The sequence below is a fragment of the Dendropsophus ebraccatus genome, chromosome 3 (genome assembly GCF_027789765.1).
Source record: "Dendropsophus ebraccatus isolate aDenEbr1 chromosome 3, aDenEbr1.pat, whole genome shotgun sequence".
In the NCBI taxonomy this organism is placed as follows: Eukaryota; Metazoa; Chordata; class Amphibia; order Anura; family Hylidae; genus Dendropsophus; species Dendropsophus ebraccatus.
The window spans coordinates 201,807,447-201,825,315 of NC_091456.1; the positions used below are offsets into that span (position 1 = coordinate 201,807,447).

At 54.0% G+C, this 17,869-nt stretch overlaps 1 protein-coding gene across 2 annotated transcripts in view; it reads left to right on the forward strand.

The window, feature by feature from the left end:
- GGT6 (gamma-glutamyltransferase 6) overlaps nt 1–16,627 on the forward strand; it is a 41,564-nt gene extending 24,937 nt beyond the window's left edge. Inside the window, exons 1-4 of one of the 2 annotated variants that reach the window (XM_069964893.1) lie at nt 4,873–5,100; nt 6,975–7,279; nt 14,770–14,883; nt 14,971–16,627. In XM_069964893.1, coding sequence (XP_069820994.1) covers nt 5,063–5,100; nt 6,975–7,279; nt 14,770–14,883; nt 14,971–16,091 — 1,578 coding nt within the window. In that variant the 5' untranslated portion in view covers nt 4,873–5,062 and the 3' untranslated portion in view covers nt 16,092–16,627. Of the gene's footprint in view, nt 1–4,872; nt 5,101–6,974; nt 7,280–14,769; nt 14,884–14,970 lie in introns of those variants that run through there. The other variant, XM_069964891.1, reaches the window with a different exon arrangement.
- Nucleotides 16,628–17,869: the final 1,242 nt, after the last annotated feature.

Here is a 17,869-nt window from a genome sequence, read left to right on the forward strand (position 1 = left end):
GTGAGGGGAGGGGGAGGAGTATATACAGGAGACAGGTGAGGGGAGGGGGAGGAGGAGGTGTATATACAGGAGATGGGGGGGAGGTGTATATACAGGAGATGGGGGGGAGGTGTATATACAGAAGACAGGGGAGGGGGAGGAGGAGTATATACAGGAGACAGGTGAGGGGAAAGGGAGGTGTATATACAGGAGACAGGTGAGGGGAGGGGGAGGTGTATATACAGGAGACAGGTGAGGGGGAGGAGGAGGTGTATATACAGGAGATAGGGGGGGAGGAGGAGTATATACAGGAGATAGGGGGGGAGGAGGAGTATATACAGGAGATAGGGGGGGAGGAGGAGTATATACAGGAGATAGGGGGGGAGGAGGAGTATATACAGGAGATAGGGGGGGAGGAGGAGTATATACAGGAGATGGGGGGGGGGAGGAGGAGTATATACAGGAGATGGGGGGGGGGAGGAGGTGTATATACAGGTGACGGGAGGGGGAGGTGTATATACAGGTGACGGGAGGTGGAGGTGTATATACAGGAGACAGGTGAGGGGAAGGGGAGGAGGAGTATATACAGGAGATAGGGGGGGAGGAGGAGGAGTATATACAGGAGATAGGGGGGGGGGAGGTGGTGTATATACAGGTGAGGGGAGGGGGAGGAGTATATACAGGAGACAGGGGGGAGGTGTATATACATGAGATGGGGGGAGGTGTATATACAGAAGACAGGGGAGGGGAGGGGGAGGAGGAGTATATACAGGAGACAGGTGAGGGGAGGAGGAGGAGTATATACAGGAGATGGGGGGGAGGTGTATATACAGGAGACAGGGGGGGGGAGGTGTATATACAGGAGACAGGTGAGGGGAGGAGGAGGTGTATATACAGGAGACAGGTGAGGGGAGGAGGAGGAGTATATACAGGAGATGGGGGGGGGAGAGGAGGTGTATATACAGGTGAGGGGAGGGGGAGGAGTATATACAGGTGAGGGGAGGGGGAGGAGTATATACAGGAGACAGGTGAGGGGAGGGGGAGGAGTATATACAGGAGACAGGTGAGGGGAGGGGGAGGAGGAGTATATACAGGAGACAGGTGAGGGGGGGAGGAGGTGTATATACAGAAGACAGGTGAGGGGGGGAGGTGTATATACAGGAGACAGGTGAGGGGGGGAGGTGTATATATAGAGGAGACAGGTGAGGAGGTGTGTATACAGAAGACAGGTGAGGGGGGGAGGTGTATATACAGGAGACAGGTGACGGGAGGGGGAGGTGTATATACAGGAGACAGGTGAGGGGGAGGAGGTGTATATACAGGAGACAGGTGAGGGGAGGAGGAGGTGTATATACAGGAGATAGGGGGGGGGGAGGAGGTGTATATATAGGAGACAGGTGAGGGGGGGAGGTGTATATATAGGAGACAGGTGAGGAGGAGGAGTATATACAGGAGACAGGTGAGGGGGAGGAGGTGTATATACAGGAGACAGGTGAGGGGAGGGGGAGGTGTATATATAGGAGACAGGTGAGGGGGGGAGGTGTATATACAGGAGACAGGTGAGGGGGGGAGGTGTATATATAGAGGAGACAGGTGAGGAGGTGTATATACAGGAGACAGGTGAGGGGAGGAGGAGGTGTATATACAGGAGACAGGTGAGGGGGGGAGGTGTATATATAGAGGAGACAGGTGAGGAGGTGTATATACAGGAGATAGGGGGAGGGGGAGTATATACAGGAGACAGGTGAGGGGAGGAGGAGTATATATAGAGGAGACAGGTGAGGAGGTGTATATACAGGAGATAGGGGGAGGGGGAGTATATACAGGAGACAGGTGAGGGGAGGAGGAGTATATATATAGGAGACAGGTGAGGGGGAGTATATACAGGAGATAGGGGGGGAGGTGTATATACTGGAGATAGGTGAGGGGAGGAGGAGGTGTATATACAGGTGAGGGGAGGAGTATATACCGGAGACAGGTGAGGGGAGGAGGAGGTGTATATACTGGAGACAGGTGAGGGGAGGGGGAGGAGGAGTATATACAGGTGACGGGAGAAGGGGAGGAGTATATACAGGAGACAGGTGAGGGGAGGGGGAGGAGGAGTATGTACAGGAGACAGGTGACGGGAGGGGGAGGTGTATATACAGGTGAGGGGAGGAGGAGGAGTATATACAGGAGATAGGGGGGGGGAGGTGTATATACTGGAGATAGGGGGGGGAGGTGTATATACAGGAGACAGGTGAGGGGGAGGAGGAGGTGTATATACAGGAGACAGGGGAGGGGAGGGGGAGGAGTATATACAGGTGACGGGAGAAGGGGAGGAGTATATACAGGAGACAGGTGACGGGAGGGGGAGGAGTATATACAGGAGACAGGTGACGGGAGGAGGTGTATATACAGGAGACAGGTGAGGGGAGGGGGAGGTGTATATACAGGAGATAGGGGAGGAGTATATACAGGAGATAGGGGGGGGGAGGAGGTGTATATACAGGAGATAGGGGGGGAGGTGTATATACAGGAGACAGGTGAGGGGGAGGAGGAGGTGTATATACAGGAGATAGGAGGGGGGGAGGTGTATATACAGGAGATAGGAGGGGGAGGAGGAGGTGTATATACAGGAGATAGGGGGGGGAGGAGGTGTATATACAGGAGATAGGGGGGGAGGTGTATATACAGGAGATAGGGGAGGGGGAGGTGTATATACAGGAGATAGGGGAGGGGGAGGTGTATATACAGGAGATAGGGGAGGAGGTGTATATACAGGAGGCGTGTATCTGAGTGTGTCGCTGGTTGTGTATCCGAGGGTGTATCCGAGTGTGTCGCTGGGCGTGTATCCGAGTGTGTCGCTGGTTGTGTATCCGAGGGTGTATCCGAGTGTGTCGCTGGGCGTGTATCCGAGTGTGTCGCTGGTTGTTTATCCGAGGGTGTATCCGAGTGTGTCGCTGGGCGTGTATCCGAGTGTGTCGCTGGGCGTGTATCCGAGTGTGTCGCTGGGCGTGTATCCGAGTGTGTCGCTGGGCGTGTATCCGAGTGTGTCGCTGGGCGTGTATCCGAGTGTGTCGCTGGGCGTGTATCCGAGTGTGTCGCTGGGCGTGTATCCGAGTGTGTCGCTGGGCGTGTATCCGAGTGTGTCGCTGGGCGTGTATCCGAGTGTGTCGCTGGGCGTGTATCCGAGTGTGTCGCTGGGTGTGTATCCAAGGGTGTATCCGAGTGTGTCGCTGGGCGTGTATCCGAGTGTGTGTCGCTGGGTGTGTATCTGAGTGTGTCGCTGGGTGTGTATCAGAGTGTGTCGCTGGGTGTGTATTCGAGGGTGTATCTGAGTGTGTCGCTGGTTGTGTATCCAAGGGTGTATCCGAGTGTGTCGCTGGTTGTGTATCCGAGTGTGTCGCTGGTTATGTATCCGAGTGTGTCGCTGGGCGTGTATCAGAGTGTGTCGCTGGGCGTGTATCCGAGTGTGTCGCTGGGCGTGTATCCGAGTGTGTCGCTGGGCGTGTATCCGAGTGTGTCGCTGGGCGTGTATCCGAGTGTGTCGCTGGGCGTGTATCCGAGTGTGTCGCTGGGCGTGTATCCGAGTGTGTCGCTGGGTGTGTATTCGAGGGTGTATCTGAGTGTGTCGCTGGTTGTGTATCCAAGGGTGTATCCGAGTGTGTCGCTGGGCGTGTATCCGAGTGTGTGTCGCTGGGTGTGTATCCGAGTGTGTCGCTGGGTGTGTATCAGAGTGTGTCGCTGGGTGTGTATTCGAGGGTGTATCTGAGTGTGTCGCTGGTTGTGTATCCAAGGGTGTATCCGAGTGTGTCGCTGGTTGTGTATCCGAGTGTGTCGCTGGTTGTGTATCCGAGTGTGTCGCTGGGCGTGTATCCGAGTGTGTCGCTGGGCGTTTATCCGAGGGTGTCGCTGGGCGTGTATCCGAGGGTGTCGCTGGGCGTGTATCCGAGTGTTTCGCTGGGTGTGTATCCGAGGGTGTATCCGAGTGTGTCGCTGGGCGTGTATCCGAGTGTGTGTCGCTGGGTGTGTATCCGAGTGTGTCGCTGGGTGTGTATCAGAGTGTGTCGCTGGGTGTGTATTCGAGGGTGTATCTGAGTGTGTCGCTGGTTGTGTATCCAAGGGTGTATCCGAGTGTGTCGCTGGTTGTGTATCCGAGTGTGTCGCTGGTTGTGTATCCGAGTGTGTCGCTGGGCGTGTATCAGAGTGTGTCGCTGGGCGTGTATCCGAGGGTGTCGCTGGGCGTGTATCCGAGGGTGTCGCTGGGCGTGTATCCGAGGGTGTCGCTGGGCGTGTATCCGAGTGTTTCGCTGGGTGTGTATCCGAGGGTGTATCCGAGTGTGTCGCTGGGCGTGTATCCGAGTGTGTGTCGCTGGGTGTGTATCAGAGTGTGTCGCTGGGTGTGTATTCGAGGGTGTATCTGAGTGTGTCGCTGGTTGTGTATCCAAGGGTGTATCCGAGTGTGTCGCTGGTTGTGTATCCGAGTGTGTCGCTGGGCGTGTATCAGAGTGTGTCGCTGGGCGTGTATCAGAGTGTGTCGCTGGGCGTGTATCCGAGGGTGTCGCTGGGCGTGTATCCGAGGGTGTGGCTGGGCGTGTATCCGAGTGTTTCGCTGGGTGTGTATCCGAGGGTGTATCCGAGTGTGTCGCTGGGCGTGTATCCGAGTGTGTGTCGCTGGGTGTGTATCCGAGTGTGTCGCTGGGTGTGTATCCGAGTGTGTGTCGCTGGACGTGTATCAGAGTGTGTCGCTGGGTGTGTATCCGAGTGTGTTGCTGGGCGTGTATCCGAGTGTGTCGCTGGGCGTGTATCCGAGTGTGTCGCTGGGTGTGAGGGTGTATCTGGGCGTGTCGCATGGCGTGGCCCAGGTGTGCACTCTTTTTCTTCCTGTGTTTGCTGAGCTGCTTGCCTTTCCTTGCAGTTGTTCGGCCGCTCCCAGCGCTGTCCTCTCGGCTTGTATACAGTGATGGGACCCGGAGAGGGTCACCTTATATCTGGGAATGTTCCGGATTCTCCAGTCATGTGGACTTTGTTCAGTCAATGATCCTGTATATCCGACCACCCATCAGGTCCTCTGTATATAGTGTCTGCTTAGCCACAGTATATGGCTGCTCCAAATACACACCCTGCAGCCGTGGTTAGGTCCGTCACGTTCCCACTGTATGGTGGGGTTGGATTAGTCTCATTCATAGGGTGATCGTTAGAGGGCAACTGACCCACATTGCCCCACCATACAGAGTGTACGGTGGGGTTGGGCCAGTCGTGTTATTGTTTTGAGTGTACGGCAGAGCTTTGTGGGTCTCTTTCCTTCTTGGTGTAAAACAGGGTCAGGTTGGACGTCTTCTCGGTGTGACTGTACAGTGGGGTCAGGTTGGACGTCTTCTCGGTGTGACTGTACAGTGGGGTCAGGTTGGACGTCTTCTCTCTGTAACTGTACAGTGGGGTCAGTATGGTGGGGTCTCTCGTGTTCTCGTTGTGACTGTACGGTGGGGCCGGTTGTGTTCTCGTTGTGACTGTACGGTGGGGCCGGTTGTGTTCTCGTTGTGACTGTACGGTGGGGATGGTTGTGTTCTCGTTGTGACTGTACGGCGGGGCCGTCGTGTTCTCGCTGTAACTGTACGGTGGGGTCGATTGTGTTCTCTCTGTGACTGTGCGGTGGGGTCGGTTGTGTTCTCTCTGTGACTGTATGGTGGAGTCTGTCGTGTTCTCTCTGTGACTGTACGGTGGGGTCGGTTGTGTTCTCTCTGTGACTGTATGGTGGAGTCTGTCGTGTTCTCTCTGTGACTGTGCGGTGGGGTCGGTTGTGTTCTCTCTGTGACTGTACGGTGGGGTCGGTTGTGTTCTCTCTGTGACTGTACGGTGGGGTCGGCTGTGTTCTCTCTGTGACTGTACGGTGGGGTCGGTTGTGTTCTCTCTGTGACTTTGCGGTGGAGTCTGTCGTGTTCTCTCTGTGACTGTGCGGTGGGGTCGGTTGTGTTTTCACTGTGACTGTGCGGTGGGGTCGGTTGTGTTCTCTCTGTGACTGTACGGTGGGGTCTCTCGTGTTCTCTCTGTGACTGTACGGTGGGGTCTCTCGTGTTCTCTCTGTGACTGTACGGTGGGGTCGGTTGTGTTCTCTCTGTGACTGTACGGTGGGGTCTCTCGTGTTCTCTCTGTGACTGTGCGGTGGGGTCGGTTGTGTTCTCTCTGTGACTGTACGGTGGGGTCGGTTGTGTTCTCTCTGTGACTGTATGGTGGAGTCTGTCGTGTTCTCTCTGTGACTGTATGGTGGAGTCTGTCGTGTTCTCTCTGTGACTGTACGGTGGGGTCGGTTGTGTTCTCTCTGTGACTGTACGGTGGGGTCTCTCGTGTTCTCTCTGTGACTGTATGGTGGAGTCTGTCGTGTTCTCTCTGTGACTGTACGGTGGGGTCGGTTGTGTTCTCTCTGTGACTGTACGGTGGGGTCTCTCGTGTTCTCTCTGTGACTGTACGGTGGGGTCGGTTGTGTTCTCTCTGTGACTGTACGGTGGGGTCTCTCGTGTTCTCTCTGTGACTGTGCGGTGGGGTCGGTTGTGTTCTCTCTGTGACTGTGCGGTGGGGTCGGTTGTGTTCTCTCTGTGACTGTACGGTGGGGTCTCTCGTGTTCTCTCTGTGACTGTATGGTGGAGTCTGTCGTGTTCTCTCTGTGACTGTACGGTGGGGTCGGTTGTGTTCTCTCTGTGACTGTGCGGTGGGGTCGGTTGTGTTCTCTCTGTGACTGTGCGGTGGGGTCGGTTGTGTTCTCTCTGTGACTGTGCGGTGGGGTCGGTTGTGTTCTCTCTGTGACTGTATGGTGGAGTCTGTCGTGTTCTCGCTGTGACTGTGCGGTGGGGGTCAGTCGCCTTCTCGCTGTGACTGTACAGTGGGGTCTCCCGTATTCTCGCTGTGACAATACAGTGGAGTCAGTCTTGCTCTATGGATGTATTCAGGGGGTCTCTCTTGATGCGCGGGGGTTGCCTGGTATTAGAGCACCCCTATAACCTCCTGTTTTCTTACAGCCGCTCTTCTCGCTTTGTGGCCCAGACTCGCTGTAGAGACGCCGCTGTCCGGATCTGCTCCTCGCTGCTCCTGCTGGCTGTGGCCATTGGCTTTGTCCTTTATGAACTAGAATATGGACGTCCCGGACCGCCGAGCTTTCATGACCACCTGGGCCCTTCCTGGAACCTGGAAAGCTTCTCTAGTCCACCCCACCATGATGGCGCCCATCAGCATTCTGAGGGACAGGAGGACCATGAAGATGGCAGTGGTGGGCATAGTCACTCTGCAGGCACTTACCACCATGCTGCCGCCGTCACTGATTCGGGTGAGTACATGGGACCCCAATCCAGTCCTCCAATGGGTGAGATCAGAGCCAACCAGATGGGACTGGCAACATGGCTGCCAAGCTGTGCCAGCGGCTCCTGCCATGTGAGCACTGTGGGCACTGTGTAAGCTCCTATGGTGAGGACTCCTCCTTCTCCTCCTTATAGAGTGTAAGCTCCTATGGTCAGGACTCCTCCCCCTCCTCCTTATAGAGTGTAAGCTCCTATGGTCAGGACTCCTCCTCCTCCTCCTTATAGAGTGTAAGCTCCTATGGTCAGGACTCCTCCTCCTTATAGAGTGTAAGCTCCTATGGTCAGGACTCCTCCTCCTCCTTATAGAGTGTAAGCTCCTATGGTCAGGACTCCTCCTTCTCCTTATAGAGTGTAAGCTCCTATGGTCAGGACTCCTCCTCCTTATAGAGTGTAAGCTCCTATGGTCAGGACTCCTCCTCCTCCTCCTTATAGAGTGTAAGCTCCTATGGTCAGGACTCCTCCTCCTCCTTATAGAGTGTAAGCTCCTATGGTCAGGACTCCTCCTCCTCCCTTATAGAGTGTAAGCTCCTATGGTCAGGACTCCTCCTCCTCCTTATAGAGTGTAAGCTCCTATGGTCAGGACTCCTCCTCCTCCTTATAGAGTGTAAGCTCCTATGGTCAGGACTCTTCCTCCTCCTCCTTATAGAGTGTAAGCTCCTATGGTCAGGACTCCTCCTCCTCCTTATAGAGTGTAAGCTCCTATGGTCAGGACTCCTCCCCCTCCTTATAGAGTGTAAGCTCCTATCGTCAGGACTCCTCCTCCTTATAGAGTGTAAGCTCCTATGGTCAGGACTCCTCCTTCTCCTCCTTATAGAGTGTAAGCTCCTATGGTCAGGACTCCTCCCCCTCCTCCTTATAGAGTGTAAGCTCCTATGGTCAGGACTCCTCCTCCTTATAGAGTGTAAGCTCCTATGGTCAGGACTCCTCCTCCTTATAGAGTGTAAGCTGCTATGGTCAGGACTCCTCCTCCTCCTCCTTATAGAGTGTAAGCTCCTATGGTCAGGACTCCTCCTCCTTATAGAGTGTAAGCTCCTATGGTCAGGACCCCTCCTCCTTATAGAGTGTAAGCTCCTATGGTCAGGACTCCTCCTCCTCCTTATAGAGTGTAAGCTCCTATGGTCAGGACTCCTCCTCCTCCTTATAGAGTGTAAGCTCCTATGGTCAGAACTCCTCCTCCTTATAGAGTGTAAGCTCCTATGGTCAGGACTCCTCCTCCTTATAGAGTGTAAGCTCCTATGGTCAGGACTCCTCCTCTTCCCCCTTATAGAGTGTAAGCTCCTATGGCCAGGACCCCTCCTCCTTATAGAGTGTAAGCTCCTATGGTCAGGACTCCTCCTCCTCCTTATAGAGCGTAAGCTCCTATGGTCAGGACTCCTCCTCCTTATAGAGTGTAAGCTCCTATGGTCAGGACTCCTCCTCCTCCTCCTTATAGAGTGTAAGCTCCTATGGTCAGGACTCCTCCTCCTCCTTATAGAGTGTAAGCTCCTATGGTCAGGACTCCTCCTCCTCCTTATAGAGTGTAAGCTCCTATGGTCAGGACTCCTCCTCCTCCTTATAGAGTGTAAGCTCCTATGGTCAGGACTCCTCCTCCCCCCTCCTTATAGAGTGTAAGCTCCTATGGTCAGGACTCCTCCTCCTCCTTATAGAGTGTAAGCTCCTATGGTCAGGACTCCTCCTCCTCCTTATAGAGTGTAAGCTCCTATGGTCAGGACTCTTCCTCCTCCTCCTTATAGAGTATAAGCTCCTATGGTCAGGACTCCTCCTTCTCCTCCTTATAGAGTGTAAGCTCCTATGGTCAGGACTCCTCCCCCTCCTCCTTATAGAGTGTAAGCTCCTATGGTCAGGACTCCTCCTCCTTATAGAGTGTAAGCTCCTATGGTCAGGACTCCTCCTCCTTATAGAGTGTAAGCTGCTATGGTCAGGACTCCTCCTCCTCCTCCTTATAGAGTGTAAGCTCCTATGGTCAGGACTCCCCCTCCTCCTTATAGAGTGTAAGCTCCTATGGTCAGGACTCCTCCTCCCCCTCCTCCTCCTTATAGAGTGTAAGCTCCTATGGTCAGGACTCCTCCTCCTTATAGAGTGTAAGCTCCTATGGTCAGGACTCCTCCTCCTCCTTATAGAGTGTAAGCTCCTATGGTCAGGACTCCTCCTCCTCCTTATAGAGTGTAAGCTCCTATGGTCAGGACTCCTCCTCCTTATAGAGTGTAAGCTCCTATGGTCAGGACTCCTCCTCCTCCTCCTTATAGAGTGTAAGCTCCTATGGTCAGGACTCCTCCTCCTCCTTATAGAGTGTAAGCTCCTATGGTCAGGACTCCTCCCTCCTCCTTATAGAGTGTAAGCTCCTATGGTCAGGACTCCTCCTCCTCCTTATAGAGTGTAAGCTCCTATGGTCAGGACTCCTCCTCCTCCTTATAGAGTGTAAGCTCCTATGGTCAGGACTCTTCTCCTCCTCCTTATAGAGTGTAAGCTCCTATGGTCAGGACTCCTCCTCCTCCTTATAGAGTGTAAGCTCCTATGGTCAGGACTCCTCCCCCCTCCTATAGAGTGTAAGCTCCCTATGGTCAGGACTCCTCCTCCTTATAGAGTGTAAGCTCTATGGTCAGGACTCCTCCTTCTCCTCCTTATAGAGTGTAAGCTCCTATGGTCAGGACTCCTCCCCCTCCTCCTTATAGAGTGTAAGCTCCTATGGTCAGGACTCCTCCTCCTTATAGAGTGTAAGCTCCTATGGTCAGGACTCCTCCTCCTTATAGAGTGTAAGCTGCTATGGTCAGGACTCCTCCTCCTCCTCCTTATAGAGTGTAAGCTCCTATGGTCAGGACTCCCCCTCCTCCTTATAGAGTGTAAGCTCCTATGGTCAGGACTCCTCCTCCTCCTCCCCCTCCTCCTTATAGAGTGTAAGCTCCTATGGTCAGGACCCCTCCTCCTTATAGAGTGTAAGCTCCTATGGTCAGGACTCCTCCTCCTCCTTATAGAGTGTAAGCTCCTATGGTCAGGACTCCTCCTCCTCCTTATAGAGTGTAAGCTCCTATGGTCAGGACTCCTCCTCCTTATAGAGTGTAAGCTCCTATGGTCAGGACTCCTCCTCCTCCTTATAGAGTGTAAGCTCCTATGGTCAGGACTCCTCCTCCTCCTTATAGAGTGTAAGCTCCTATGGTCAGGACTCCCCCTCCTCCTTATAGAGTGTAAGCTCCTATGGCCAGGACCCCTCCTCCTTATAGAGTGTAAGCTCCTATGGTCAGGACTCCTCCTCCTCCTTATAGAGTGTAAGCTCCTATGGTCAGGACTCCTCCTCTCTATAGAGTGTAAGCTCCTATGGTCAGGACTCCTCCTCCCTATAGAGTGTAAGCTCCTATGGTCAGGACTCCTCCTCCTCCTTATAGAGTGTAAGCTCCTATGGTCAGGACTCCTCCTCCTCCTTATAGAGTGTAAGCTCCTATGGTCAGGACTCCTCCTCCCTATAGAGTGTAAGCTCCTATGGTCAGGACTCCTCCCCCTCCTCCTTATAGAGTGTAAGCTCCTATGGTCAGGACTCCTCCTCCTCCTTATAGAGTGTAAGCTCCAATGGTCAGGACTCCTCCTCCTCCTCCTTATAGAGTGTAAGCTCCTATGGTCAGGACTCCTCCTCCTCCTCCTTATAGAGTGTAAGCTCCTATGGTCAGGACTCCCCCTCCTCCTTATAGAGTGTAAGCTCCTATGGTCAGGACTCCTCCTCCTCCTTATAGAGTGTAAGCTCCTATGGTCAGGACTCCTCCTCCTCCTCCCCCTCCTCCTTATAGAGTGTAAGCTCCTATGGTCAGGACCCCTCCTCCTTATAGAGTGTAAGCTCCTATGGTCAGGACTCCTCCTCCTCCTTATAGAGTGTAAGCTCCTATGGTCAGGACTCCTCCTCCTCCTTATAGAGTGTAAGCTCCTATGGTCAGGACTCCTCCTCCTCCTTATAGAGTGTAAGCTCCTATGGTCAGGACTCCTCCTCTTCCCCCTTATAGAGTGTAAGCTCCTATGGCCAGGACCCCTCCTCCTTATAGAGTGTAAGCTCCTATGGTCAGGACTCCTCCTCCTCCTTATAGAGTGTAAGCTCCTATGGTCAGGACTCCTCCTCCTCCTTATAGAGTGTAAGCTCCTATGGTCAGGACTCCTCCTCCCTATAGAGTGTAAGCTCCTATGGTCAGGACTCCTCCTCCTCCTTATAGAGTGTAAGCTCCTATGGTCAGGACTCCTCCTCCCCCTTATAGAGTGTAAGCTCCTATGGTCAGGACTCCTCCTCCTCCCCCTTATAGAGTTGTAAGCTCCTATGGTCAGGACTCCTCCTCCTCCTTATAGAGTGTAAGCTCCTATGGTCAGGACTCCTCCTCTTCCTTTATAGAGTGTAAGCTCCTATGGTCAGGACTCCTCCTCCTCCTCCTTATAGAGGTGTAAGCTCCTATGGTCAGGACTCCTCCTCCTCCTTATAGAGTGTAAGCCTCCTATGGTCAGGACTCCTCCTCCTCCTTATAGAGTGTAAGCTCCTATGGCCAGGACCCCTCCTCCTTATAGAGGTGTAAGCTCCTATGGTCAGGACTCTCCCCTCCTCCTTATAGAGTGTAAGCTCCTATGGTCAGGACTCCTCCTCCTCCTCTTATAGAGTGTAAGCTCCTATGGTCAGGACTCCTCCTCCTCCTTATAGAGTGTAAGCTCCTATGGTCAGGACTCCTCCTCCCCTTATAGAGTGTAAGCTCCTATGGTCAGGACTCCTCCTCCTCCTTATAGAGTGTAAGCTCCTATGGTCAGGACTCCTCCTCCTCCTTATAGAGTGTAAGCTCCTATGGTCAGGACTCTTCCTCCTCCTCCTTATAGAGTGTAAGCTCCTATGGTCAGGACTCCTCCTCCTCCTTATAGAGTGTAAGTTCCTATGGTCAGGACTCCTCCCCCTCCTTATAGAGTGTAAGCTCCTATGGTCAGGACTCCTCCTCCTCCTTATAGAGTGTAAGCTCCTATGGTCAGGACTCCTCCTCCTCCTTATAGAGTGTAAGCTGCTATGGTCAGGACTCCTCCTCCTCCTCCTTATAGAGTGTAAGCTCCTATGGTCAGGACTCCCCCTCCTCCTTATAGAGTGTAAGCTCCTATGGTCAGGACTCCTCCTCCTTATAGAGTGTAAGCTCCTATGGTCAGGACTCCTCCTCCTCCTTATAGAGTGTAAGCTCCTATGGTCAGGACTCCTCCTCCTCCTCCCCCTCCTCCTTATAGAGTGTAAGCTCCTATGGTCAGGACCCCTCCTCCTTATAGAGTGTAAGCTCCTATGGTCAGGACTCCTCCTCCTCCTTATAGAGTGTAAGCTCCTATGGTCAGGACTCCTCCTCCTCCTTATAGAGTGTAAGCTCCTATGGTCAGGACTCCTCCTCCCTATAGAGTGTAAGCTCCTATGGTCAGGACTCCTCCTCCTCCTTATAGAGTGTAAGCTCCTATGGTCAGGACTCCTCCTCCCCCTTATAGAGTGTAAGCTCCTATGGTCAGGACTCCTCCTCCTCCCCCTTATAGAGTGTAAGCTCCTATGGTCAGGACTCCTCCTCCTCCTTATAGAGTGTAAGCTCCTATGGTCAGGACTCCTCCTCCTCCTTATAGAGTGTAAGCTCCTATGGTCAGGACTCCTCCTCCTCCTCCTTATAGAGTGTAAGCTCCTATGGTCAGGACTCCTCCTCCTCCTTATAGAGTGTAAGCTCCTATGGTCAGGACTCCTCCTCCTCCTTATAGAGTGTAAGCTCCTATGGTCAGGACTCCTCATCCTCCTTATAGAGTGTAAGCTCCTATGGTCAGGACTCCTCCTCCTCCTTATAGAGTGTAAGCTCCTATGGTCAGGACTCCTCCTCCTTATAGAGTGTAAGCTCCTATGGTCAGGACTCCTCCTCCTCCTTATAGAGTGTAAGCTCCTATGGTCAGGACTCCTCCTCCTTATAGAGTGTAAGCTCCTATGGTCAGGACTCCTCCTCCTCCTTATAGAGTGTAAGCTCCTATGGTCAGGACTCCTCCTCCTCCTATAGAGTGTAAGCTCCTATGGTCAGGACTCCTCCTCCTCCTTATAGAGTGTAAGCTCCTATGGTCAGGACTCCTCCTCCTCCTTATAGAGTGTAAGCTCCTATGGTCAGGACTCCTCCTCCTTATAGAGTGTAAGCTCCTATGGTCAGGACTCTTCCTCCTCCTCCTTATAGAGTGTAAGCTCCTATGGTCAGGACTCCTCCTCCTCCTCCTTATAGAGTGTAAGCTCCTATGGTCAGGACTCCTCCTCCTTATAGAGTGTAAGCTCCTATGGTCAGGACTCCTCCTCCTTATAGAGTGTAAGCTCCTATGGTCAGGACTCCTCCTCCTCCTCCTTATAGAGTGTAAGCTCCTATGGTCAGGACTCCTCCCTCCTTATAGAGTGTAAGCTCCTATGGTCAGGACTCCTCCTCCCCTCCTCCTTATAGAGTGTAAGCTCCTATGTCAGGACTCCTCCTCCCCCTTATAGAGTGTAAGCTCCTATGGTCAGGACTCCTCCTCCTCCCTTATAGAGTGTAAGCTCCTATGGTCAGGACTCCTCCTCCTCCTTATAGAGTGTAAGCTGCTATGGTCAGGACTCCTCCTCCTCCTCCTCCTTATAGAGTGTAAGCTCCTATGGTCAGGACTCCTCCTCCTCCTTATAGAGTGTAAGCTCCTATGGTCAGGACTCCTCCTCCTTATAGAGTGTAAGCTCCTATGGTCAGGACTCCTCCTCCTTATAGAGTGTAAGCTCCTATGGTCAGGACTCCTCCTCCTCCTTATAGAGTGTAAGCTCCTATGGTCAGGACTCCCCCTCCTCCTTATAGAGTGTAAGCTCCTATGGTCAGGACTCCTCCTCCTTATAGAGTGTAAGCTCCTATGGTCAGGACTCCTCCTCCTCCTTATAGAGTGTAAGCTCCTATGGTCAGGACTCCTCCTCCTCCTTATAGAGTGTAAGCTCCTATGGTCAGGACTCCTCCTCCTCCTTATAGAGTGTAAGCTCCTATGGTCAGGACTCCTCCCCCTCCTCCTTATAGAGTGTAAGCTCCTATGGTCAGGACTCCTCCTCCCCCTTATAGAGTGTAAGCTCCTATGGTCAGGACTCCTCCTCCCCCTTATAGAGTGTAAGCTCCTATGGCCAGGACCCCTCCTCCTTATAGAGTGTAAGCTCCTATGGTCAGGACTCCTCCTCCTCCTTATAGAGTGTAAGCTCCTATGGTCAGGACTCCTCCTCCTCCTCCCCCTCCTCCTTATAGAGTGTAAGCTCCTATGGTCAGGACCCCTCCTCCTTATAGAGTGTAAGCTCCTATGGTCAGGACTCCTCCTCCTCCTTATAGAGTGTAAGCTCCTATGGTCAGGACTCCTCCCCCTCCTCCTTATAGAGTGTAAGCTCCTATGGTCAGGACTCCTCCTCCCCCTTATAGAGTGTAAGCTCCTATGGTCAGGACCCCTCTGTCTCTTGGTCACACAGAGTCTTGCTCGAACGTTGCTCGGGAGGTGTTGCAGTCGGGGGGCTCGGTGGTGGATGCCGGTGTTGCTGCCACCCTGTGTCTGGCCGTTGTGCACCCGCACGCTGTTAGTTTAGGTGAGTTACCCCGTTGGGGGCGGAGATGAAGGGGTTTGGGGGTTACCGTCCTTTTCCATTTTTTGACTCCTTCTTCATGTGTTACAGGTGGAGCTTTCGCCTCCATTTATTTTAATGGAACATCCCAGAATGCATCAGTGTTGAACAGTGTCCCCAGTATGGAGTCTCCCATCCCATACGGGGTTCCGACCATACTCCAGGGCCTGTGGACCCTTCACCAGAATCACGGCAGGAAGCGCTGGCTGGAGCTCTTCATCCCTGCCATCCATCTGGCCCGTCAGGGGTTCTCAGTGGACAGCAGTCTGCACGCAGCTCTGGAGGAGAACCAGGATAAAGCTGCGTCCTCTGAGGGGCTTCGGGGGCTCCTCCGCAGGGAGGTTGGATCTGAGGTTCGGAACGTGCAGCTAGGAGCGTCCCTGGAGATGGCCCAAAGCATGCGGGGTCCCGACCTCCCGGACACGCTTGTCCACAGTCTGCTGCAGGATCTGGAGGTGGCGGACAGGGAGCCCTTCTGGGGGGCCATTTCTGGGGTGCACCCTAAGAGTGAAGAGCCGCTGCGGCTGGACCTGGAGGGGCTGACATTGTACAGCTCCTCGCCCCCCACCGCCGGCAGCCTCCTCACCCGTTCTGTCCAGGAGGTGATGGAGAGACACCAGGCTCCGGCCACCGCCATCGCTGACCTTCTCATCAATGCCTCCCGGAGCGTGTCCAGCCTGGCGGGTGTGTGGCCCCCAGACCCCCACTGGGAGCCGGCCCCTGTGCGGAGCAGCATCCTCATAGCAGATGTCAGTGGAGATGTCCTGGTGGTCTCCATCACCCTGAACAGCACGTTTGGCTCGGGCTTTGTGTCCTCCTCCACAGGAATCCTCCTCAGTGACCTGGTCCATGTGGCCCCTGGCGGCCCCCGGTATTGGGCCTGTCCCTCACTCTTACTGTACGGAAAGGACGGGGGTGTGGTGGGGTTAGGGGGGCGAGGGGCGGCCGCTCTGCCCTTCTCCCTGGCTCATGTTGTAGTACGTCACGTTCTGCTGGAGATGGAGCTTGCACAGTCCATTAATGGGACACTGACAGATCTAATGGCTGACGACCCCTGGCTGAGATACTTACAGGGGGATACACCCCAGACTGTGATGGCCATAGAGGTGCGAGCTGAGCACATCCACGTAGCCACGGCCCAGGACTGCAGCTGTCATCCAGCAGGACTGTAGGTAAGACCATCACTGTACAATCACTCCCATCATTGTCTCCGCTTCTGGCGGCAAGGAATCTACTTCAGAACCTTAAGACTTTACACAGGAAGTCATCACCATTGTATAAAACATGTCTGCCGGCGGTGTCCGGGTATGATGTCATCACCATTGTATAAAACATGTCTGCCGGCGGTGTCCGGGTATGATGTCATCACCATTGTATAAAACATGTCTGCCGGCGGTGTCCGGGTATGATGTCATCACCATTGTATAAAACATGTCTGCCGGCAGTGTCCGGGTATGATGTCATCACCATTGTATAAAACATGTCTGCCGGCGGTGTCTGGGTATGATGTCATCACCATTGTATAAAACATGTCTGCCGGCGGTGTCTGGGTATGATGTCATCACCATTGTATAAAACATGTCTGCCGGCGGTGTCTGGGTATGATGTCATCACCATTGTATAAAACATGTCTGCCGGCGGTGTCCGGGTATGATGTCATCACCATTGTATAAAACATGTCTGCCGGCGGTGTCCGGGTATGATATCACTCTTCAGTATTTGACTGGGGTGGTGGGCAGGTATGATGTCATCACTCTCCAGCCTTTGTTCCCCCTGCAGTGCGCCCCCTCCCGCCATGTAGTGATGCAGACATGGGCCTCACTGGCATTTGTTACATTTTGTTGTTTTTTTTTATTGTAAAATGTAAACATTTCCCTCGGCCCCTGAAGTCACGGAAAGAATGGCGCCCGTCTCTCAGCCCCTGGAGTCACGGTTAGAGCGGAGCCTGTCTCTTGGCCCCTGGAGTCACGGTAAGAATGGTGCCTGTCTCTCAGCCTCTGGAGTCATGGCAAGAATGGCGTCCGTCTCTCGGCCCCTTGAGTCACGGTAAGAATGGCGCCCGTCTCTCAGCCTCTGGAGTCATGGCAAGAATGGCAGCCGTCTCTCGGCCTCTGGAGTCACGGTACGAGCGGCATTTGTCTCAGCATGCCCCTAGAGTCACAGTAAGAATGGCGCCAGTCTCGGCCCCTAGAGTCACGGTAAGAATGGGCCAGTCTTGGCCCCTGGAGTCACGGTAAAAGTGGTGCCCATCTCTCAGCCCCAGGAGTCATGGTAAGAGCGGCGCCTGTCTCAGCATGCCCCTGGAGTCACGGTAAGAATGGTGCCAGTCTTGGCCCCTGGAGTCACGATAAGAGCTGTGCTCATTACTCGGCATGCCCCTGGAGTCACGGTAAGAGTGGCACTTGTCTCTCAGCCCCTGGAGTCACGGTAAGAGCGAGTCCGTCTCCCTTCCCCTGGAGTCACTGTAAGAATGGTGCCCTCTTAGCATGCCCCTGGAGTCACGGTAAGAGTGGCGCCCGTCTGGGCATGCCCCTGGAGTCATGGTAAGAATGGCGCCAGTCTTGGGCACTGCTCTTACCGTGACTCCAGGGGCCGAGAGACGCTCTAACCGTGATTCCAGGGGCATGCCGAGAGACGGGCGCCACTCTTACTGTGACTCCAGGGGCTGAGAGACAAGTGCCACTCTTACGGTGACTCCAGGGGCATGCCGAGAGATGGGCACAGCTCTTATCGTGACTCCAGGGGCCATCTCTCGGCATGCCCCTGGAGTCACGGTAAGAGTGGCACTTGTCTCTCAACCCCTGGAGTCACAGTAAGAGTGGTGCCTGTCTCTCGGCATGCCTCTGGAGTCACGGTAAGAGCGGCACCCGTCTCTCAGCCCCTGGAGTCACGGTAAGAACGGCACCTATAGCTAGATGCAGTCCTTCAGCGCCTGGACTGACAGCTGTAC